We start from the raw sequence: 23542 nt of genomic DNA, 5'->3' as shown, positions 1-23542 counted from the left end.
GTATTATGACACCTCTACTGCCTTCAGTGAGACTGGAATTCATCTGAACTGGTGTTTACTTTTAGGGTTTTCCATCTCTCTTCAGTGAGTTATACAGTTTACAGAACAATGTTAATATGTAAAGGGTCAGATATAAGAGAGGCTTGGCGTGTGACCTTTTCAAACACACACACACACACACACACACACACATAATATAATCCCGAATGAATTACTTAATATAAAATGTAGGCTGTTGGAAAACTGCAGTTTCTTATCCTATTAGTTTGCCAAGATGTGCATAAATTGGACACAATGGGACTTGGCCATATTATACACCCCCCAAAAAAAAAGAAGACTTTTGACGTCAATTTGACAAAAGCAGTATCCCTTCCAGACATGACCTATTGAGCCTGCTGATGTTGAAGGAGGAGTCAATCCAGTCCTCGCTTCTTTTCCACACACCGCATTCGAGCACTTGACGCCTCTGCAACTCTCCTCCTCAAATTACAATCCCAACAAGATTCCACAACTCAATTCAACTTCTGTTCTGAAGCGGAATCTATCAACCCTCCACCCAGCTTGTTATTAAAACAATTTGCTAGTTAATGTTTTTCCTCAAACCCTTCTGAGTAGGCTACTTTTAGACAGGTGTTTTGGGCAGAGTGCCCGAAAGAAAAAATGTCCAATGGGAAAGATGCACCTGCGGCAGCGAAGTAAGTTTCAACATCGAGACAGCTTGGCCTACTGCACTGAACAATTTTCTCTTGGTTGTTCGGTTTATATAGTTATTCAACATCAATTTAATTAATGTAAATACGCGGATATTTTTTTTTGAAATCAAGACAAGTACTTACTGATGAAGTACTTAGTTGCATTACTTTATTTGGAAGTTATTTGGGATATTTAATTTATTTTACTCTACATTGGTTTTGTGTTGACATTAAGATGGACAGAATCAGGATGGTAGTTTAATAATATATTATTTTGGAGAGAGTACATCCGATTCATGTTTAATCAAATAATTCAACAAAAGACCAGCCAATGCATGAATAGGTGAAGATATCTTATTTATTTTAGCATGACTCACTCTCTCCCCTCCTTTCTTCCTTATTCCTGTCAAGTGAAGTGTAGTTTCAGTTTAGTGCTTTCCTCAGACACAAATATTACTCCTCACAAAGCATGTTTTATGTTGAACATATGTTTTATGTTGATGAGCTCTTTATCTTGAAGTCATACAAGAATGCTAGTTTTCTTAGATCATCTTGCAGCTGATTTCTAAGAGTTCTGACTCTAAATAAATGCGTACATTAGAGGATTTTGACAGGACTAGCTTGGCCAAAAGGATATTTTTAATTTTTCTTATTTTTACTGTGCACCAGAAAGCTTTGGATCCAACCGTGCCAGGTTTTAATGTTATGTGCACAAGTACAATGAAATGCCTTTCTTGCAAGCTCTAAACCTAACAGTGCAGTAATCAAGGTAAGACACTATGAGCGGTGTGTGCAGACTGCTGTGAACAGGGGGGTGCTTGTGCATGTGTGTATTGACACTGTTGCAGGCAACTTACCTTACCTATGGGCTTTAGAGCCCTTCCATTACACTTTTTCTTTCTCTCTCTGGAAGAGAGACAATAATAAAGCTGATACTTACTGTCCGTGTAACCATTGTAGTGTGTGTGTGTGCAGCTCCTCACAGATGACCCTGCAGGCGTGCCTTGAGGAGTGTATGGAGGCCCTGGACCTCTTCCTCAACAACCACTTCAGTGAGAGCCTGGACAAACTGCGGCCACGGTAACAGTGCAACTCTCACTGGACTAAAGTGGGCTTCAAACTCTCCATTGGCCAGTTAGTGTGTACAGGGTGTCTTGAGGCATATTTGTGCAGCCTTTAGCCTTTTGTCATTGAGTGGTGTGTAACTTAGTGCAACATCAGCACTGTTGAGGTGTGACCTGGTATTGTGGTGTAGTGCAGTGAACAGTGTAGTGTTGCACTTCCTACTACCCAAGGCATCAGGCCCTGTCACTTCTCCAGGATATGGAGTGTTTACTGAAGCTGACGCCCAGGGCTCAACGGGCAGAACAGTGGCCCTGGAAAATGAACACCATACACACACAAGCTGTAGTGAAATGGAAGAGATAGAGGAAGATAGAAAAATAATTAGAGGTGTTTACTGTTGGCTACTGTATGTCTTTCCTCATTACCAATGGGTGAAGCCAATCCCTATATTGGAAGCAAGCCACATATTTATTTCTAAAGGAAATTAAAAAGTTAGCTGGAAGGTAAATACTTGCTATTTTCTGATTGTTGTCAGTGGGGTGTGTATGATGATGATGATGTTGTGTGTGTTGCGTTGAAGGGTAAAGGAGAGTATGTACCATGCTCTGATCTACGCCACTGTGCTGGAGATGCAGGCTATGATGACCTTCCAGCAGGATGACATCGTCAATGCAGGCAACACCATGAAGAGTGCCCAGGAGGTCTGCCAGAGGTGAGGATGCTACTGTACATGGACACTGTCATCTGTTTCATGTCCTCTTTTACACATTAGTTCATATTATAGGCACAAGCAACATCCACAAAAGGTCAATATTTTATATATTTTTTATTTAACTAGGCAAGTCAGTTAAGAACAAATTCTTATTTACAATGACGGCCAAACCCGGACGACGCTGGGCCAATTGTGCGCCGCCCTATGGGACTCCCAATCACTGCCGGTTGTGATACAGCCTGGAATTGAACCAAGGGGTCTGTAGTGACGCCTCAAGCACTGAGATGCAGTGCCTTAGATCGCTGCGCCACTCGGGAGCCCAATAGAGGGACATCCTGGAATATTCAGACAGTTGGTCTGGTCTGGCCTCTAACAGTTAGACCTAATATGCCACTAAGGCTATTATTCCCCTTTCCATCAGCCTGCAGGCAAATGAGAGCATTTACATGGCAACCAGGTCTCTTTGCGCCCGTGCTGGAATTTGCCTGTGTTTGCATGGCCAGAGCGGCTCTTGATGGTGTACAGCAGGGGTACTCAGCTCTTACCCTATGAGGTCCGGAGCCTGTTAGTTTTCTGTTCTACCTGCAAACACTAGGCCCTCCATGGAATGAGTTTGACACCTCTAGCCTACAGCAAGCAAGGTCACTTGAGATTGCTGGAGGTGGTCGAAAGGCTGTCATGTGTTATAATGTTGTTCCATATGAATGCCCATGTGACTAACATGAGAAACATGCATTGCTCAATGATATATATATTGTGTTAGGCTCATAGTTTGTCTAATTTCTTCTTAGGTTTCGACGAAAGTCCCCTAGTAATATCAGTAAATCACCTGGAGAGCGTCTAACTGAAGGTAAAGGGCTTTTCTAATTGGGCCTCAGCCTATTATTATGGCAGATTTCAAATAGCCACTGACCGTTTGTGTGCGGGTTTGCAGAACAGCTCCAAGCTCTCCATGCTGAAGCGTGTTATGCTGAATGCTTGCTCCAAAGGGCAGCTCTCACCTTCCTACAGGTAAGACAGGTCCTCCTGTCGTCAATTCTAAATCTTACTGATCCTGGTTAATGACATAATGCTGATGTTTCGTTTTAGCATTGATGCACAGGTAACTGCCAAAATAAAGGAAACACTTGAGTAAATGAGGGATACAAAGTTTATTGAAAGCAGGTGCTTCCACACAGGTGTGGTTTTCTGAGTCAATTAAGCAATTAACATCCCCTCATGCTTAGGATAATGTATAAACATGCCTAGTTGCCCATTATTTTGGATACTATGGCTAGAAGAAGAGATCAGTTACTTTGAAAGAGGGGTCTTGAAGGAGCATAGGGGGTTTAAAGGGTGTGTGTGTGTCTGTCTCAGTCACCAGATCTCAACCCAATTGAACACTTTTGGGAGATTCTGGAGCAGTGCTTGAGACAGCATTTTCCACCACCATCAACAAAACACAAAATTACGGATTTTCTAGTGGAAGAATGTCTTATTCCTCCAATAGAGTTCCAAACACTTGTAGAATCTATGCCAAGACGCATTGAAGCAGTTCTGGCAGCTCGTGGTGGCCCAACGCCCTATTAAGACACTTTATGCTGGTGTTTCCTTTATGTTGGCCGTTACCTGTATGTATGATAACTGTATCCAACTGATTTAGATATTGGTCGATGAAACACATTGTAGTTTGCCTTCCTGCTTCGTGGTGTTTTGAGTCTGTGTGCATAGTTTAAAGCGTGATCCAACAGGTTTCCCCTGTCCTCCCATTCATTTGTGGATACAGTACATTACTGTCTCACCAGTTGACACCTTTTGTTAAAATCTGTTTTATTTTCCCTCTTCCTCAAGGATGAGAACATGGTGAGTTTTATCAAAGGAGGAATCAAAGTACGCAACAGTTACCTGATTTACAAGTAAGTTTGCAGGAGAAAGGGCAAAAATGGTTCTAACATTATACAGTGTAATTGTGAATCAATAATTATATTTACCAAATTATGCACTGCTATTACAATAACACACTGTTCAGTTGTTAAAACAATAATGGCCATTTTCTCTGGTAAGTGTCTGTAGTTATCAGTCAGTTAGATGTGTTTTTATTGTGTAATAATCCCGCATTATTACACCCTATTATATCATTATGTATAATCATGTTAGACTATGAATGACATAATTGCTTTTTATGACACAGGGAGCTGCACACCTTCATACAGTCTAACAGCTCTCTCCAAGGACCCAACCACATTCACTTAGAGGGAGGGGTGTCTTTTGGGATCGGAGCATTCAACTTGGTATGTCCCACAAGCATCCCCATATTCCATTAATGGCCCATTTGTTAGATCATTACGTGTTTTACCACGTGTCAGTCAGACCTTATGCTGTATCACAGGGTTCTGTACTGTCTTCCACAGACTCTCTCCATGTTCCCACCTCGGTTACTCAAAGTTTTAGAGTTTGCTGGCTTCTCTGGAGACAAGGTATAGTTGCTCATTCTATCTTGTATATAGAAAGTGATTGGTTTACAGCAGGGCGGCCCAACCTTGTTCCTGGAGAGCTAGCCTGCTGTAGTTTTTCCCCCAGTTGTAATTACCATTATTCACCTTATCAGGCAGGTAATTATTAGAATCAGGTCTGCTAGATAACCTACAGGTCGGTAGCTCAACAGGAACAGCGTTGGGCAGCCCTGCTTTACAGGTTGTCTCTGTTTCTCTCTCCCTCAGCATATACTGTATGTTCTTGTGTGCAGGAGTATGGTCTGTCCCAGCTGAATGATGGTGCCACTACACACAACCTGCGCTCCATGCTGTGTGCTCTGCTGTTGCTCTGTTACTACACCTTCCTCACCTTCATACTCGGTACTCTACTCCTCACAACCAGGAAGTGAATGGAGATCACAACTGACTTGGCTGTCCGGACATGACAGAAATACATTACAACATAATTTATGTATAACATACACGTGTGTGTGAGAGAGCTGAAGAGAGAGAGGGTAGACTGTGTTTGTGGGTTTCTGTGTTTTCATTTCTTTATCACTCTACAGGGACGGGTGAGGGGGACGTGGCTGATGCTGAGAAGCTGCTGAAGCCTTTCCGGCTGCGCTACCCACAGGTGAGTGACACTCCTCCTCCCCAGGCTCTCACCAAGCCCAAAGCAAACTCAACTCTGTATGGAACACAATGTGTACCGATACCAGCAGACGTCTTGGCAAACACAATCTAAAATAATAGGTTTACAATGTGGGCGTAATGTGGGTAAGTAATGCACTGACCATGTGATAGGTCATTTAGTCAGAGGAGGTGCTTATGCTTGAGCTACCATTGTGTAAGTTTGTCATTTTACAAGTGCTAGCCACTGCCAAAGTATTATATATGGTGTTATCAGAGAATGTTTACGTTTCTTTCCACTTCCCTTCAGGGGGCCATATTTCTCTTCTTCGCAGGTAGGGCTGAGGCGATCAAGGGGAACATTGATGAGGTGAGCCTCAAGTTAAATGTCTTTGTGATGCTATTTGTGTTATCTGTCCCTTTTTACAGTCATATTTAGCAGTGGTGTTTTTATTGATAGGCCTAGAATGAGTCAGTGTGTGCCTGTTTTCCTGGTGGGGTATACTGTAATGGCGATGTGTTACCAGGCGGTGGTGCTGTTTGAGGATGGCTGCAAAGCTCAGCAGCAGTGGAAGCAGTTCCACCACATGTGCTACTGGGAGCTGATGTGGTGCTTCACATACAAGTGCGTGTGGAGGATGGCCTACTTCTACGCAGACCTACTGAGCAATGAGAGCCGCTGGTCCAAGGCAAGAGAGTGTGCTGTAGTGTTGAGTATAGCCTAGGACCCAATTGGGAAGACACAATTCCCACGCCCATATGTTAATCGAAAACACAAAACCACTTGAGCAGACACTCTTAATTGAATTCAGTCAACGGTTTTGACCTGCCCACTAAGTGTATGGTTTTTAAAGCCAATGCAGTATTTTCTCCCCACCACAGACTGTTGACATTATTAAACTGTACTTACTGTATGGCTGGGTCCTGACGGAAATGAGGCTTGTCTTTCCTTCAGGCCATGTATGTGTACATGAAGGCTGCTTACCTGAGCATGCTGGCTCCAGGGGAGGCTAGGCCCTTTGGGGAAGATGAGGTTGAGCTCTTCAGGTAAACAAACGCTAATCTCAACAACAAAAAAACTAACTTGAAATTCCCCAGTCCCTTCTTTGTGACCACCCCTCTCTTTCCTGGCCCCTTCTCTTTTTCTGTCTTTGCCCACTCTCTTAGACAGGTGTCCACCTTCAAGCAAAAGATAGCAGGGAAGTCTCCCCCCACAGAGAAGTTTGCCATTCGCAAGGCTAGACGTTACAAAGCTAGCTGCCCAGTGAGGCTCCCAGTGCCTGTGCTGGTAAGACCCCACCCCACATACGCAAAGCTGCATAAAGACATACTCAAATCTGTAGCTAAAATGGTAACGGTCAGTTGTATTTGTATGGTTCTGACAGTATTCTCTCTTTCTACATTGTGGTAGGAGATGATGTACATGTGGAACGGCTTCTCCATGATCAGCAAGCGGCCAGAGCTGACCGAGGGCATGCTGCAGACACTGGTGGAGGCAGAGCGCACCCTGCTGGAATCTCCCGGTAATGCAACCTGTCTGGGGCTAACCAGTTTCAGACGGTCAGACTGACTGGACCAAACCAGCCTGCTTCTCTCAGCTGGCCATGAAGCAATAACTACTCTTATAATATCACCAAAAGAGAATGGATAAAGACATTCTACACACATTCTGCTTAAGCCTGTGTTGAGTAATTTTGAATGCATGGTTTTATAATCTGTGTTCTTTTTTGTTTTGGCAGCAAATGAGTATTCAGTGGATGACCGCTGTGTGATCCACCTACTGAAGGGGCTGTGTCTGAAGAACCAGGGACACATTCAGGCTGCAGAGGAATGCTTCAACAAGGTGTACAACAGGTGAGATAGGGAATCTTTTAGTCTGAGTATCTTTCATTTATACACACCTGGATCTGTGTGTTGTATAACAAGATGGTAAATACATGCAGACGCATATGTATCATGTTTGCTGAGAGGTTATAAAACAACGAGTTTATTGTTTTATTTGGATCTCCATTAGCCTTTTGCTGAAACAGCAGCTATTCTTCCTGAGGTCCAGAGTGTCAATGTTTTTTTGTTTTTTTTAACAAGCTCATCCATTCCAAAAGGAAATATTTTCATGGTATTTAATCAAACAATGTGTTCTTTGTTTGATTAAACCACACTAGTGTTTTATCATAGCAAGTTGAGCAATGCAGTGCTATGAAGGACAGTAGGACCTCATAGCAGTGAAATGCATTCTGAATAATGTCTAGAGACAGTCAGTGATAGATGAACATGCTCAGTGTAAATGACTAAGAGGTTAATGATATGGCCGTCTGTTCTCTAACCTCCAGTGAGAAGAAGATCAAGTTTGACCATTACCTGGTGCCCAACGCTCTGCTGGAGCTCAGTGTGGTCTACATGGACACGGGCCGCAAGGAGGAAGCCATCAAACTACTGGTGAAGGCCAAGTGAGTCACCTCTTACTGGTTGTTCCAATACAGCCTGCAAGCTGTAGTAGGATGTAGCAGGCTTGCATTCCAGCTCGGCATGAAAACAGCGATTACTCACCTCGAACTGGATGAAGATATTTTCTTTAACGAGTCGGACGTGAAGGATTTATTCCAGATACCTGAGCAGGCCCAAATCCCCGTCATTCGTATGAAGAGAAGACTCAGATACAGGGGACGCAGGTCCGGGTGCCTTGTGAGAATTCGTCGGCGAGTGGGTAACCCGCCTCTACCATCCGTCCTATTGGCCAACGTGCAATCATTGGAGAATAAACTGGATGAGCTCCGTTCAAGACTATCCTACCAACGGGACATTAAAAACTGTAATATCTTATGTTTCACCGAGTCATGGCTGAACTACGACATGGATAATATACAGTTGGCTGGTTTTTCCGTGCATCGGCAAGACAGAACAGCTGCCTCCGGTAAGAAAAGGGGTGGCGGTCTGTGTCTATTTGTCAATAACAGCTGGTGCGCCAAATCAAATATTAAGGAAGTCTCTACGTTTTGCTCGTCTGAGGTAGAGTATCTCATGATAAGCTGTAGACCACACTATTTACCAAGAGAGCTTTCATCTAAACTCAGCAAAAAAAGAAACGTCCTCTCACTGTCAACTGTGTTTATTTTCAGCAAACTTAACATGTGTAAATAATTGTATCAACATAAGATTCAACAACTGAGACATAAACTGAACAATTTTCACAGACGTGACTAATAGAAATTGAATAATGTGTCCCTGAACAAAGGGGGGGATCAAAATCAAAAGTAACTGTCAGTGTCTGGTGTGGCCACCAGCTGCGTTAAGTACTGCAGTGCATCTCCTCCTCATGGACTGCACCAGATTTGCCAGTTCTTGCTGTGAGATGTTACCCCACTCTTCCACCAAGGCACCTGCAAGTTCCCAGACATTTCTGGGGGGAATGGCCCTAGCCCTCACCCTCCGATCCAACAGGTTCTGAGAACAGCGCCGGAGAAGATGGCTGCCGTTTTACAGCCCTCTAACCAATTGTACTATTATGTGTGTTTTTCCGCGTTATTTGTAATTTATTTTGTACATAATGTTTCTGCCATCGTCTCTTATAACCAAAAAGAGCTTCTGGATATCAGGACAGCGATTACTCACCTCGTATTGGACAAAGATTTTTTCTTCAACGAGGCGGCCGCGAAGGATATCATACAGACACCCGACAAGGCCCAAATCCCCGTCATTCGCGTGAGGAAGAGACGGAGATATCGGGGACGCAGATCGGGGTGCCTTGTAAGGATCCGACGGCGAGCGAGTAAACTGCCTCTTCCATCAATCCTATTAGCCAACGTTCAATCTTTTGAAAATAAAGTGGACGACTTAAGATTACGGTTATCCTACCAACGGGACATTAAAAACTGTAATATCTTATGTTTCACCGAGTCGCGGCTGAACGACGACAATGATAACATTCAGCTAGCAGGCTATACGCTACATCGGCAGGACAGAACGGCTGACTCCGGTAAGACAAGGGGTGGCGGTCTGTGTATATTTGTAAACAACAGCTGGTGCACAAAATCAAATACTAAGGAAGTCTCGAGGTTTTGCTCGCCTGAGGTAGAGTATCTTATGATAAGCTGTAGACCACACTATTTACCAAGAGAGTTTTCATCTATATTTTTCATAGCTGTCTATTTACCACCACAAACCAATGCTGGCATTAAGATTGCACTGAATGAGTTGTACAAGGCCATTAATCAACAGGAAAACGCTCATCCAGATGCAGCGCTCCTAGTGGCCGGGGACTTTAATGCAGGGAAACTTAAATCCGTTCTACCTAATTTCTACCAGCATGTTAAATGTGCAACCAGAGGGAAAAAAAACTCTAGACCACCTTTACTCCACACACAGAGACGCATACAAAGCTCTCCCTCGCCCTCCATTTGGCAAATCTGACCATAACTCTATCCTCCTGATTCCTGCTTATAAGCAAAAACTAAAGCAGGAAGCACCAGTGACTCGGTTAATAAAAAAGTGGTCAGATGACGCAGATGCTAAGCTACAGGACTGTTTTGCTAGCACAGACTGGAACATGTTCCGGGATTCTTCAGACAGCATTGAGGAGTACACCACATCAGTCACTGGCTTCATCAATAAGTGCATCGATGATGTCGTCCCCACAGTGACCGTACGTACATACCCCAACCAGAAGCCATGGATTACAGGAAACATCCGCACTGAGCTAAAGGGTAGAGCTGCCGCTTTCAAGGAACGGGACTCTAACCCGGACGCTTTTAAGAAATCCCGCTATGACCTCCGACGAACCATCAAACAGGCAAAGAGTCAATACAGGTCTAAGATTGAATCGTACTACACTGGCTCTGACGCTCGTCGGATGTGGCAGGGCTTGAAAACTATTACAGACTACAAAGGGAAGCACAGCCGCGAGCTGCCCAGTGACACAAACCTACCAGACGAGCTAAACCACTTCTATGCTCGCTTCGAGGCAAGCAACACTGAAGCATGCATGAGAGCACCAGCTGTTCCGGATGACTATGTGATCACGCTCTCCGTAGCCGATGTGAGTAAGACTTTTAAGCAGGTCAACATTCACAAGGCCGCAGGGCCAGACGGATTACCAGGACGTGTACTCCGAGCATGTGCTGACCAACTGGCAAGTGTCTTCACTGACATTTTCAACATGTCCCTGACTGAGTCTGTAATACCAACATGTTTCAAGCAGACCACCATAGTCCCCGTGCCCAAGGACTCTAAGATAACCTGCCTAAATGACTACTGACCCGTAGCACTGACGTCTGTAGCCATGAAGTGCTTTGAAAGGCTTGTCATGGCTCACATCAACAGCATTATCCCAGAAACCCTAGACCCACTCCAATTTGCATACCGCCCCAACAGATCCACAGATGATGCAATCTCTATTGCACTCCACACTGCCCTTTCCCACCTGGACAAGAGGAACACCTACGTGAGAATGCTATTCATTGACTACAGCTCAGCATTCAACACCATAGTGCCCTCTAAGCTCATCACTAAGCTAAGGATCCTGGGACTAAACACCTCCCTCTGCAACTGGATCCTGGACTTCCTGACGGGCCGCCCCCAGGTGGTAAGGGTAGGTAACAACACATCTGCCACACTGATCCTCAACACGGGGGCCCCTCAGGGGTGCGTGCTCAGTCCCCTCCTGTACTCTCTGTTCACCCATGACTGCATGGCCAGGCACGACTCCAACACCATCATTAAGTTTGCCGACGACACAACAGTGGTAGGCCTGATCACCGACAACGATGAGACAGCCTATAGGGAGGAGGTCAGAGATCTGGCCGTGTGGTGCCAGGACAACAACCTCTCCCTCAACGTGACCAAGACAAAGGAGATGATTGTGGACTACAGGAAAAGGAGAGCCGAGCACGCCCCCATTCTCATTGACTGGGCTGTAGTGGAGCAGGTTGAGAGGTTCAAGTTCCTTGGTGTCCACATCACCATTAAACTATCATGGTCCAAACACACCAAGACAGTTGTGAAGAGGCCACGACAACTTCTATTCCCCCTCAGGAGACTGAAAATATTTGGCATGGGTCCTTAGATCCGACCGCAAGGCGCTACATGGGGTAGTGCGTACGGCCCAGTACATCACTGGGGCTAAACTTCCTGCCATCCAGTTCACACTATACCAGGCAGTGTCAGAGGAAGGCCCTAAAAATTGCCAAAGACTCCAGCCACACTAGTCATAGACTGTTCTCTCTGCTACAGCACGGCAAGCAGTACCGGAGCACCAAGTCTAGGTCCAAAAGGCTTCTGAACAGCTTCTACCCCCAAGCCATATGACTGCTGAACAGCTAATCAAATGGCTACCCGGACTATTTGCATGGATTTTTTATGCTTCTGCTACTCACTGTTTATTATCTATTATCTATGCATAGTCACTTTACCCCTACCTACATGTACATATTACCTCGACTAACCTGTACCCCCGCACATTGACTCGGTACCGGTACCCCCTGCATATAGCCTCGTTATTTTATTGTTGTTCTTATTTTTTACTTTAGTTTATTATGTAAATATTTTTCCTTAACTCATATTTTTCTAAAAACTGCATTGTTGGTTAACGGCTTGTAAGTAAGCATTACACGGTAAGGTCTACACCTGTTGTATTCGGGGCGTGTGACAAATATACAATTTGATTTTAATTGGTTGTATTGAGGCTAGACTGGAACAAAAGCCTGCACACTATTTTGCTCTACAGGACCAGGATTGGTGACGGCTGGAAGATACAGTGAGCTCCAAAAGTACTGGAACAGTGAAATGTTTTGTTATTTTGTCTCTGTACTCCAGCACTTTGGATTTGAAATTATACAATGACTATGAGGTTAAAAGTCCAGACTGTCAGTTGACGCAGTGGTCCTGAGTGGCGCAGTGGTCTAAAGCACTGCATCGCAGTGCTAACTGTGCCACTAGAGATCCTGGTTTGAATCCAGGCTCTGTCGCAGCCGGCCGCGACCGGGAGACTCCTGGGCGGCGCACAATTGGCCCAGCGTCGTCCAGGGTAGGGGAGGGAATGGCCGGCAGGGATGTAGCTCAGTTGATAGAGCATGGCGTTTGCAACGCCAGGGTTGTGGGTTCGATTCCCACGGGGGGCCAGTATAAAAAAAAAAAAAAATGTATTCACTAACTGTAAGTCGCTCTGGATAAGAGCGTCTGCTAAATGACTAAAATGTAAATGTAAATGTAATTTCAAATCCAAAGTGCTGGAGTACAGAGCCAAAAAAACAAAGAATGTCACTGTCCCAATACCTTTTGGAGCTCACTGTATATAGCACACACACAACGTTACCCCGTTACTATGTCTTACTCATGATTCCTATCCACTTTGTTCTGTTCCCTCAGAAATAACTACAAGGAGTACTCCATGGAGTCACGCACCCAGTTCAGGATCCATGCTGCCCTCTCCAAACTCAAGGCTGACACTAGTGACCAAGATGAAATCACAGCACTGTAGTATAACAGGTGTCATTGTGCTGAGCAAGCACTGGACTTGCTTCCCCTGCCATGTACAGTGCTATGAAAAAGTATTTGCCCCCTTTCTAATTTTCTCTACTTTTGCATATTTGTGATACTGAATGTTATCAGATCTTCAACCAAAACCTAATATTAGATAAAGGGAACATAAGTGAACAAATAACACAACAATTACATATTTATTTCATAAACAAAGTTATGCAACATCCAATTCCCCTGTGTGAAAAAGTAATTGCCCCCTTACACTCAATAACTGGTTGTGCCACCTTTAGCTACAATGACTCCAACCAAATGCTTCCTGTAGTTGTTGATCAGTCTCTCACGTCGCTGTGGAGGAATTTTGGCCCACTCTTCCATAAAGAACTGCTTTAACTCAGTGACGTGTGGGTTTTCAAGCATGAACTGCTCGTTTCAAGTCCTGCCACAACATTTCAATTGGGATTAGGTCTGGACTTTGACTAGGCCATTCCAAAACTTCCAATTTGTTGCTTTTTAGCAATTTTCATGTAGACTTGATTGTGTGTTTTGGATCATTGTCTTGCTGCATGACCCAGCTGCGCTTCAGCTTCAGCTCACAGACGGATGGTCTGACATTCTCCTGTAGAATTCTCTGATACAGAGCAGAATTCATGGTTCCTTCTATAAGGCAAGTCGTCCAGGTCCTGAGGCAGCAAAGCATCCCCAAACCATCACACCACCACCACCATGCTTGACCTTTGGTATGATGTTCTTACTGTGGAATGCAGAGTTTGGTTTTCGCCAGGCATAATGGGACCCATCTTGTCCAAAAAGTTGACTCAAGTTTGCCAAAAAGCACCTGGATGATCATCAAGACTCTTGGAAGAACGTTCTATGGACAGATTATTCAAAAGTATAACTTTTTGGATGACATGGTTCCAGTAATGCCTGGCGAAAACCAAACTCTGCATTCCACAGTAAGAACTTTGTTTATGAAATAAATATGTAATTGTTGTGTTATTTGTTCACTTATGTTCCCTTTATCTAATAGTAGGTTTTGGTTGAAGATCTGATAACATTCAGTATCACAAATATGCAAAAGTAGAGAAAATTAGAAAGGGGGCAAATACTTTTTCATAGCACTGTATAGACGTTCCAGGAAGACTTGACCTCTTTTACATCCTCAATCACTGCCTCCAAATGTTACTTGCTTTGATGGGGAAAGTCTCCTTCCTTCATGGATGGTGGTCTCTCCCTGATTAAAATACTTGAGTTTTGAATGGAGTTGGTAGAAGTTGCCCTTACTTGCTGGTCCTAGATCAGAGGCATTTTATCCACCTACTGGGTGATGAACACCCTGATCCTACATCTGTGGTTAGGGTCAACTTCTATCTTCAGTGTTTGAATGTGTGGTACTTATATCACTGTACTGGTTACCCATAACAGTGGATGGGAGGCAGTTGCTCAAAACACTTTTACTACAGTATATCCACTGTTTTGTGGATACTTTTTTTGTTGTTGAAATAAACTCATTAACAATGTAAGTAATGCTCGTATGTACTGATATGTGAGGTATAGTTTTGCTTTTTACTTCTCTAAAAGTGATTGAGTATAACTGTAAGTATTTTGACAAAAGCACCCCTTTGGTGATAACTGAACAAGACAGACGTACATAAGACTACATAACGTATGACGTTACTTTGATCCAAGAGTTATTTTAACAAATGTATTAACATATCTATTAGTAAGTGTAGAAGGACCTTAATAATCAATAGGTCATGCTAAATTTTTTATGTATGTTGTCCCTGCTGAAATGTACAGACAATAGTCAGTTGAAATAAGTTTAACCTCATATTCATTACTTCAAATAAAGTTTAGACTGTCACTCTCAAGACCTTGTATAAAGAAAGGCATGGTTAAATGTGATTTAAATGATTTGAAAAACATTAAATATGTCAGTTTGTTGCTAGTCCTTATTGTTTTATTAGCGTTTACTGGAGCATATCTCAAAGTAGAGGGTAACACCTCGTTGTCCAGATTGCCCTATAAATAACAAACTGATTAAGAGTTGATGTTTTATGACTTTACAGATAAAGATGTATGACTTGTACATACACGGAGTACACAAAACATTATGAACACCTGCTCTTTCCATGACATAGACTGACCTGGTGAAATCAGGTGAAAGCTATGATCCCTTATTCATGAAGGGGAGGAGACAGGTTAAAGAAGGATTTCTAAGCCTTGAGACAATTGAAACATGGATTGTGTGTGTGCCATTCAGGGGGTGAATGGGCAAGACAAAATATTGAAGTGCCTTTGAACAGGGTATGGTAGTGGGTGCCAGGCGCACCGGTTTATATCAAGAACTGCAACGCTGCTGGGTTTTTCACGTTAACAGTTTCCTGTGTGTATCAAGAATGGTCCACCAACCAAAAGACATCCGGCCAAATTGACACAACTGTGGGAAGCATTGGAGTCAACATGGGCCAGCATCCCTGTGGAATGCTTTCAACACATTGTAGAATCCATGCCCTGATGAATTGAGGCTGTTTTGAGGGCAAAAGAGGGGGTGCAACTCAATATTAGGAAGGTGTTCTTAATGTTTTGTATACTGTGTATAACCTTACCTGCTACTTCCTTGATGAACTTAATCAGTGGATCATGACATCTCACCCAGTGTCTTTCACACACCGTCTGCACAACAGTGTGCGCTATGTGAGGCAGAGGCCAGGGGATAAATGTTCTACATCCTTATACTATATGATATGCTTTCTTCCCATTTACATGGAAATTCCTTTTGTGAAGTTATCATACAAATACACAAAAACAATACCCTATAATACAGTTGATGTCGGAAGTATACATACACTTAGGTTGGAGTCATTAAAACTCGTTTTTTCAACCACTCCACAAATGTCTTGTTAAATAAAATAAAATAAAATAAAATTTTATTTGCCACATGCGCCGAATACAACAGGTGTAGACATTACCGTGAAATGCTTACTTACAGCCCTTAACCAACAATGCATTAATTTTTTTATAAAAAAGTAAAATAAAACAATAACAAAAAAGTGTTGAGAAAAAAAGAGCAGAAGTAAAATAAAATAACAGTAGGGGGGTACCGGTGCAGAGTCAATGTGTGGGGGCACCGGCTAGTTGTGGTAATTGAGGTAATATGTACATGTGGGTAGAGTTAAAGTGACTATGCATAAATAATTAACAGAGTAGCAGCAGCGTAAAAAGATGGGGTAGGGGTGGGGGGGCAGTGCAAGTAGTCTGGGTAGCCATGATTAGCTGTTCAGGAGTCTTATGGCTTGGGGGTAGAAGCTGTTGAGAAGCCTTTTGGACCTAGACTTGGCGCTCCGGTACCGCTTGCCGTGCAGTAGTAGAGAGAACAGTCTATGACTAGGGTGGCTGGAGTCTTTGACAATTTTGTGGGCCTTCCTCTGACACCGCCTAGTATAGAGGTCCTGGATGACAGGAAGCTTGGCCCCAGTGATGTACTGGGCCGTACGCACTACCCTTGCGGTCGGAGGCCGAGCAGTTGCCATACCAGGCGGTGATGCAACCAGTCAGGATGCTCACGATGGTGCAGCTGTATAACTTTTTGAGGATCTGAGGACCCATGCCAAATCTTTTCAGTCTCCTGAGGGGGAGTAGGCTTTGTCGTGCCCTCTTCATGACTGTCTTGGTGTGTTTGGACCATGATAGTTCGTTGGTGATGTGGACACCAAGAAACTTGAAGCTCTCAACCTGTTCCACTACAGTCCCGTCGATGAGAATGGGGGCGTGCTCAGTCCTCTTTTTTTTCCTGTAGTCCACAATCATCTCCTTTGTCTTGGTCACGTTGAGGGAGAGGTTGTTATCCTGGCACCACACGGCCAGGTCTCTGACCTCCTCCCTATAGGCTGTCTCATCGTTGTCGGTGATCAGGCCTACCACTGTTGTGTCATCGGCAAACTTAATGATGGTGTTGGAGTCGTGCCTGGCCATGCAGTCATGGGTGAACAGGGAGTACAGGAGGGGACTGAGCACGCACCCCTGAGGGGCCCCCGTGTTGAGGAACAGCGTGGCAGATGTGTTGTTACCTACCCTTACCACCTGGGGGCGGCCCGTCAGGAAGTCCAGGATCCAGTTGCAGAGGGAGGTGTTTAGTCCCAGGATCCTTAGCTTAGTGATGAGCTTTGAGGGCACTATGGTGTTGAACGCTGAGCTGTAGTCAATGAATAGCATTCTCACGTAGGTGTTCCTCTTGTCCAGGTGAGAAAGGGCAGTGTGGAGTGCAATAGAGATTGCATCATCTGTGGATCTGTTGGGGCGGTATGCAAATTGGAGTGGGTCTAGGGTTTCTGGTCGCCTTTCAAAACACTTCATGGCTACAGACGTCAGTGCTACGGGTCGGTAGTCATTTAGGTAGGTTATCTTAGTGGCACAGGGACTATGGTGGTCTGCTTGAAACATGTTGGTATTACAGACTCAGTCAGGGACATGTTGAAAATGTCAGTGAAGACACTTGCCAGTTGGTCAGCACATGCTCGGAGTACACGTCCTGGTAATCCGTCTGGCCCTGCGGCCTTGTGAATGTTAACCTGCTTAAAAGTCTAATCGGCTACGGAGAGCGTGATCACATAGTCATCCGGAACAGCAGGTCTCTCATGCATGCTTCAGTGTTGCTTGTCTCGAAGCAAGTATAGAAATGGTTTAGCTCGTCTGGTAGGCTTGTGTCACTGGGCAGCTCACGGCTGTGCTTCCCTTTGTAGTCTGTAATAGTTTGCAAGCCCTGCCACATCCGACGAGCGTCAGAGCCGGTATAGTACGATTCAATCTTAGTCCTGTTTTGACTCTTTGCCTGGTTGATGGTTCGTCGGAGGGCATAGCTGGATTTCTTATAAGCATCCGGGTTAGAGTCCCGCTCCTTGAAAGCGGCAGCTCTACCCAGCTCTACCCTAGCTCAGTTCTTCCTGCTTTAGTTTTTGCTTATGAGCAGGAATCAGGAGGATAGAGTTATGGTCAGATTTGCCAAATGGAGGGCGAGGGAGAGCTTTGTATGCTTCTCTGTGTGTGGAGTAAAGGTGGTCTAGAGTTTTTTTCCCTCTGGTTGCTCATTTAACATGCTGGTAGAAATGAGGTAGAATGGATTTAAGTTTCCCTGCATTAAAGTCCCCGGCCACTAGGAGCGCTGCCTCTGGATGAGCATTTTCCTGTTTAGTTATGGCCTTATACAGCTCATTGAGTGCAATCTTAATGCCAGCATTGGTTTGTGGTGGTAAATAGACAGCTATGAAAAATATAGATGAAAACTCTCTTGGTAAATAGTGTGGTCTACAGCTTATTTACATTTACGTCATTTAGCAGACGCTCTTATCCAGAGCGACTTACAGTTAGTGAGTGCATACATTATTTTATTTTTCACACTGGCCCCCCGTGGGAATTGAACCCACAACCCTGGCGTTGCAAACGCCATGCTCTACCAACTGAGCTACATCCCTGCCGGCCATTCCCTCCCCTACCCTGGACCACGCAGGGCCAATTACGCAACGCCCCATAGGTCTCCCGGTCCCGGCCGGCAGAGCCTGGATTCGAACCAGGATCTCTAGTGGCACAACTAGCACTGCGATGCAGTGCCTTAGACCACTGCGCCACTCGGGAGGCTTATCATAAGATACTCTACCTCAGGAGAGCAAAACCTCAAGACTTCCTTAGTATTTGATTTTGTGCACCAGCTGTTGTTTACAAATATACACAGACCGCCACCCCTTGTCTTACCGGAGTCAGCCGTTCTATCCTGCCGATATGTTGTCCATGTCGTCGTTCAGCCACGACTCGATGAAACATAAGATATTACAGTTTTTAATGTCCCGTTGGTAGGATAAGCATAATATTAGGTCATCTAATTTATTTGATTGCCTGAACATTGGCTAATAGGATTGATGGAAGAGGCAGTTTACTCGCTCGCCGTCGGATCCTTACAAGGCACCCCTTGTTAACAAACTATAGTTTTGGCAAGTTGGTTAGGACATCTACTTTGTGCATGACACAAGTAATTTTTCCAACTATTGTTTACAGACAGATAATTTCACTTATAATTCACTGTATCACAATTCCAGTGGGTCAGAAGTTTACATACACTAAGTTGACTGTGCCTTTAAATAGCTTGGAAAATTCCATGGCTTTAGAAGCTTCTGATAGGCTAATTGACATCATTTGAGTCAATTGGAGGTGTACCTGAGGATATATTTCAAGGCCTACATTCAAACTCAGTGCCTCTTTTCTTGACATCATGGGAAAATCTAAAGAAATCAGCCAAGACCTCAGAAAAAATATTGTAGACTGTAGTGTATTAAGATTATGTCTTTGTTAATGTTTTTTAAGTGGAACTGAAAGGATGTTTATTTAGTGTCAGAGGGAATGTTTTAGTGTGACGCCACATACAACCGACAGGAAGTGTGTGTTGTAGACAGGTGATTGGACAGCAGAGGGAGCAACCCATATTTTTGCATTCTTTATAAGTATAGGCTGGAGGCAGAGGGGGTTAGAACAGACATTATCTTTGGACACTGTTCTCCAGCCCGGCAGGGTCTGTAAACTTATGCTGACATCTTGTGATATAAATAAAACTTATAATCAAAGTACAGCCTAAGCGGACTCTTTGTTTGACAGCAATAATTACCAGCATTGACGCGATACTACAAGACCTCCACAAGTCTGCTTCATCCTTGGGAGCAATTTCCAAACGCCTGAAGGTACCACATTCATCTGTACAAACAATGGTACACAAGTATAAACACCATGGGACCACGCAGCCGCCATACCGCTCAGAAAGGAGATGAACGTCTAACCCCCTCTGCCTCCAGCCTATACTTATAAAGAATGCAAAAATATGGGTTGCTCCCTCTGCTGTCCAATCAATCAATCAATCAATCAATTTTATTTTATATAGCCCTTCTTACATCAGCTAATATCTCGAAGTGCTGTACAGAAACCCAGCCTAAAACCCCAAACAGCTAGTAATGCAGGTGTAGAAGCACGGTGGCTAGGAAAAACTCCCTAGAAAGGCAAAACCTAGGAAGAAACCTAGAGAGGAACCAGGCTATGAGGGGTGGCCAGTCCTCTTCTGGCTGTGCCGGGTGGAGATTATAACAGAACCATGCCAAGATGTTCAAAAATGTTCATAAGTGACAAGCATGGTCAAATAATAATCAGGAATAAATCTCAGTTGGCTTTTCATAGCCGATCATTAGAGTTTAAAACAGCAGGTCTGGGACAGGTAAGGGTTCCATAACCGCAGGCAGAACAGTTTAAACTGGAATAGCAGCAAGGCCAGGCGGACTGGGGACAGCAAGGAGTCACCACGGCCGGTAGTCCCGACGTATGGTCCTAGGGCTCAGGTCTCTCAGTTGGCTTTTCATAGCCGATCATTTAGAGTTGAAAACAGCAGGTCTGGGACAGGTAGGGGTTTCGTAGCCGCAGGCAGAACAGTTGAAACTGGAATAGCAGCAAGGCCAGGCGGACTGGGGACAGCAAGGTGTCATCATGCCCGGTAGTCCTGACGTATGGTCCTAGGGCTCAGGTTCTCAGAGAGAAAGAGAGAACGAGAGAATTAGAGAGAGCATACTTAAATTCACACAGGATTAAATTCACACAGGACACCTGTCTACAACACACACTTCCTGTCGGTTGTATGTGGCGTCACACTAAAACATTCCCTCTGTACACAAGTATAAACACCATGGGACCACGCAGCCGCCATACCGCTCAGAAAGGAGATGAACGTCTCCTAGAGATGAACGTACTTTGGTGCGAAAAGTGCAAATCAATCCCAGAACAACAGCAAAGGACCTTGTGAAGATGCTGGAGGAAACAGGTACAAAAGTATCTACAGTGAGGGAAAAAAGTATTTGATCCCCTGCTGATTTTGTACGTTTGCCCACTGACAAAGAAATGATCAGTCTATAATTTTAATGGTAGGTTTATTTGAACAGTGAGAGACAGAATAACAACAAAAAAATCTAGAAAAACACATGTCAAAGATGTTATAAATTGATTTGCATTATAATGAGGGAAATAAGTATTTGACCCCCTCTCAATCAGAAAGATTTCTGGCTCCCAGGTGTCTTTTATACAGGTAACGAGCTGATATTAGGAGCACACTCTTAAAGGGAGTGCTCCTAATCTCAGCTTGTTACCTGTATAAAAGACACCTGTCCACAGAAGCAATAAATCAATCAGATTCCAAACTCTCCACCATGGCCAAGACCAAAGAGCTCTCCAAGGATGTCAGGGACAAGATTGTAGACCTACACAAGGCTGGAATGGGCTACAAGACCATCGCCAAGCAGCTTGGTGAGAAGGTGACAACAGTTGGTGCGATTATTCGCAAATGGAAGAAACACAAAATAACTGTTAATCTCCCTCGGTCTGGGGCTCCACGCAAGATCTCACCTTGTGGAGTTGCAATGATCATGAGAACAGTGAGGAATCAGCTACATGGGAGGATCTTGTCATTGATCTCAATGCAGCTGGGACCATAGTCACCAAGAAAACAATTGGTAACACACTACGCCATGAAGGACTGAAATCCTGCAGCGCCCGCAAGGTCCCCCTGCTCAAGAAAGCACATGTACAGGCCCGTCTGAAGTTTGCCAATGAACATCTGAATGATTCAGAGGAGAACTGGGTGAAAGTGTTGTGGTCAGATGAGACCAAAATCGAGCTCTTTGGCATCAACTCAACTCGCCGTATTTGGAGGAGGAGGAATGCTGCCTATGACTCCAAGAACACCATCCCCACCGTCAAACATGGAGGTGGAAACATTATGCTTTGGGGGTGTTTTTCTGCTTAGGGGACAGGACAACTTCACCGCATCAAAGGGACGATGGACGGGGCCATGTACCGTCAAATCTTGGGTGAGAACCTCCTTCCCTCAGCCAGGGTCGTGGATGGGTATTCCAGCATGACAATGACCCAAAACACACGGCCAAGGCAACAAAGGAGTGGCTCAAGAAGAAGCACATTAAGGTCCTGGAGTGGCCTAGCCAGTCTCCAGACCTTAATCCCATAGAAAATCTGTTGAGGGAGCTGAATGTTCGAGTTGCCAAACGTCAGCCTCGAAACCTTAATGACTTGGAGAAGATCTGCAAAGAGGAGTGGAACAAAAACCCTCCTGAGATGTGTGCAAACCTGGTGGCCAACTACAAGAAACGTCTGACCTCTGTGATTGCCAACAAGGGATTTGCCACCAAGTACTAAGTCATGTTTTGCAGAGGGGTCAAATACTTATTTCCCTCATTAAAATGCAAATCAATTTATAACATTGACATGCGTTTTTCTGGATGTTTTTGTTGTTATTCTGTCTCTCACTGTTCAAATAAACCTACCATAAAAATTATAGACTGATCATGTCTTTGTCAGTGGGCAAACTTACAAAATCAGCAGGGGATCAAATACTTTTTTCCCTCACTGTATACACCTGTTCTGAAAGGGCCCAGAGTCTGCAACACCACTAAGCAAGGGGCACCACCAAGCAAGCGGCACCATGAAGACCAAGGAGCTCTCCAAACAGGTCAGGGACAAAGTTGTGGAGAAGTACATATCAGGGTAGGGTTATAAAAACATATCCGAAACTTTGAACATCCCACAGAGCACCATTAAATCCATTATTAAAAAATGGAAAGAATATGGCACCACAACAAACCTGCCAAAAGAGGGCCGCCCACCAAAACTCACAGACCAGGCAAGGAGGGCGTTAATCAGAGAGGCAACAAAGAGACCAAAGATACCCCTGAAGGAGCTGCAAAGCTCCACAGCGGAGATTGGAGTATCTGTCTATAGGACCACTTTAAGCCGTACACTCCACACAGCTGGGCTTTACGGAAGAGTGGCCAGAAAAAAGCCATCACTTAAAGAAAAAAATAAGCAAACACGTTTGGTGTTCGCATGTGGGAGACTCCCCAAACATATGGAAGAAGGTACTCTGGTCAGATGAGACTAAAATTGAGCTTTTTGGCCATCAAGGAAAACGCTATGTCTGGCGCAAACCCAACACCTCTCATCACCCCGAGAACCACAGTGAAGCATGGTGGTGGCAGCATCATGCTGTGGGGATGTTTTTCATCGGCAGGGACTGGGAAACTGGTCAGAATTGAAGGAATGATGGATGGCGCTAAATACAGGGAAAGTATTGAGGGAAACCTGTTTCAGTCTTCCAGAGATTTGAGACTGGGACGGAGGTTCACCTTCCAGCAGGACAATGACCCTAAGCATACTGCTAAAGCAACACTCAAGTGGTTTAATGGGAAACATTTAAATGTCTTGGAATGGCCTAGTCAAAGCCCAGACCTCAGTCCAATTGAGAATCTGTGGTATGACTTAAAGATTGCTGTACACCAGCGGAACCCATCCAACTTGAAGGAGCTGGAGCAGTTTTGCCTTGAAGAATGGGAAAAAATCCCAGTGGCTAGATGTTTCACAAACAAAAATATTTTGCATCTTCAAAGTGGTAGGCATGTTGTGTAACTCAAATGATACAAACCCCCCAA

General features: G+C 44.4%; 1 protein-coding gene across 1 annotated transcript; it reads left to right on the top strand.

Annotated features, from left to right (window-relative positions):
• The first annotated feature begins 435 nt into the window (after window positions 1-435).
• LOC121570501 (tetratricopeptide repeat protein 39A-like) lies at window positions 436-13098 on the top strand. The gene is made up of 18 exons (XM_041881960.1): window positions 436-695; window positions 1668-1772; window positions 2338-2469; window positions 3261-3319; window positions 3404-3480; window positions 4300-4364; window positions 4640-4739; window positions 4860-4925; window positions 5195-5303; window positions 5489-5556; window positions 5863-5922; window positions 6080-6241; window positions 6508-6599; window positions 6720-6840; window positions 6964-7075; window positions 7292-7406; window positions 7883-7999; window positions 12912-13098. Exons 1-18 carry the CDS (start codon window positions 661-663, stop codon window positions 13021-13023), a joined length of 1707 nt encoding a protein of 568 aa, XP_041737894.1. The 5' UTR covers window positions 436-660; the 3' UTR covers window positions 13024-13098.
• The last annotated feature ends 10444 nt before the right edge of the window (window positions 13099-23542 follow it).

The sequence above is a fragment of the Coregonus clupeaformis genome, chromosome 7, assembly GCF_020615455.1.
Source record: "Coregonus clupeaformis isolate EN_2021a chromosome 7, ASM2061545v1, whole genome shotgun sequence".
In the NCBI taxonomy this organism is placed as follows: Eukaryota; Metazoa; Chordata; class Actinopteri; order Salmoniformes; family Salmonidae; genus Coregonus; species Coregonus clupeaformis.
This window is presented reverse-complemented; position numbering and strand designations above follow the sequence as displayed.

Excerpts from the sequence above, each read along its gene's own strand:
- LOC121570501 (XM_041881960.1), top strand. The coding sequence starts at position 661 with ATGTCCAATGGGAAAGATGCACCTGCGGCAGCGAA. Across the intron at positions 4,926-5,194 it reads CTGGCTTCTCTGGAGACAAG|GAGTATGGTCTGTCCCAGCT; the intron begins GTATAGTTGCTC and ends TCTTGTGTGCAG. Across the intron at positions 6,600-6,719 it reads GATGAGGTTGAGCTCTTCAG|ACAGGTGTCCACCTTCAAGC; the intron begins GTAAACAAACGC and ends CCACTCTCTTAG.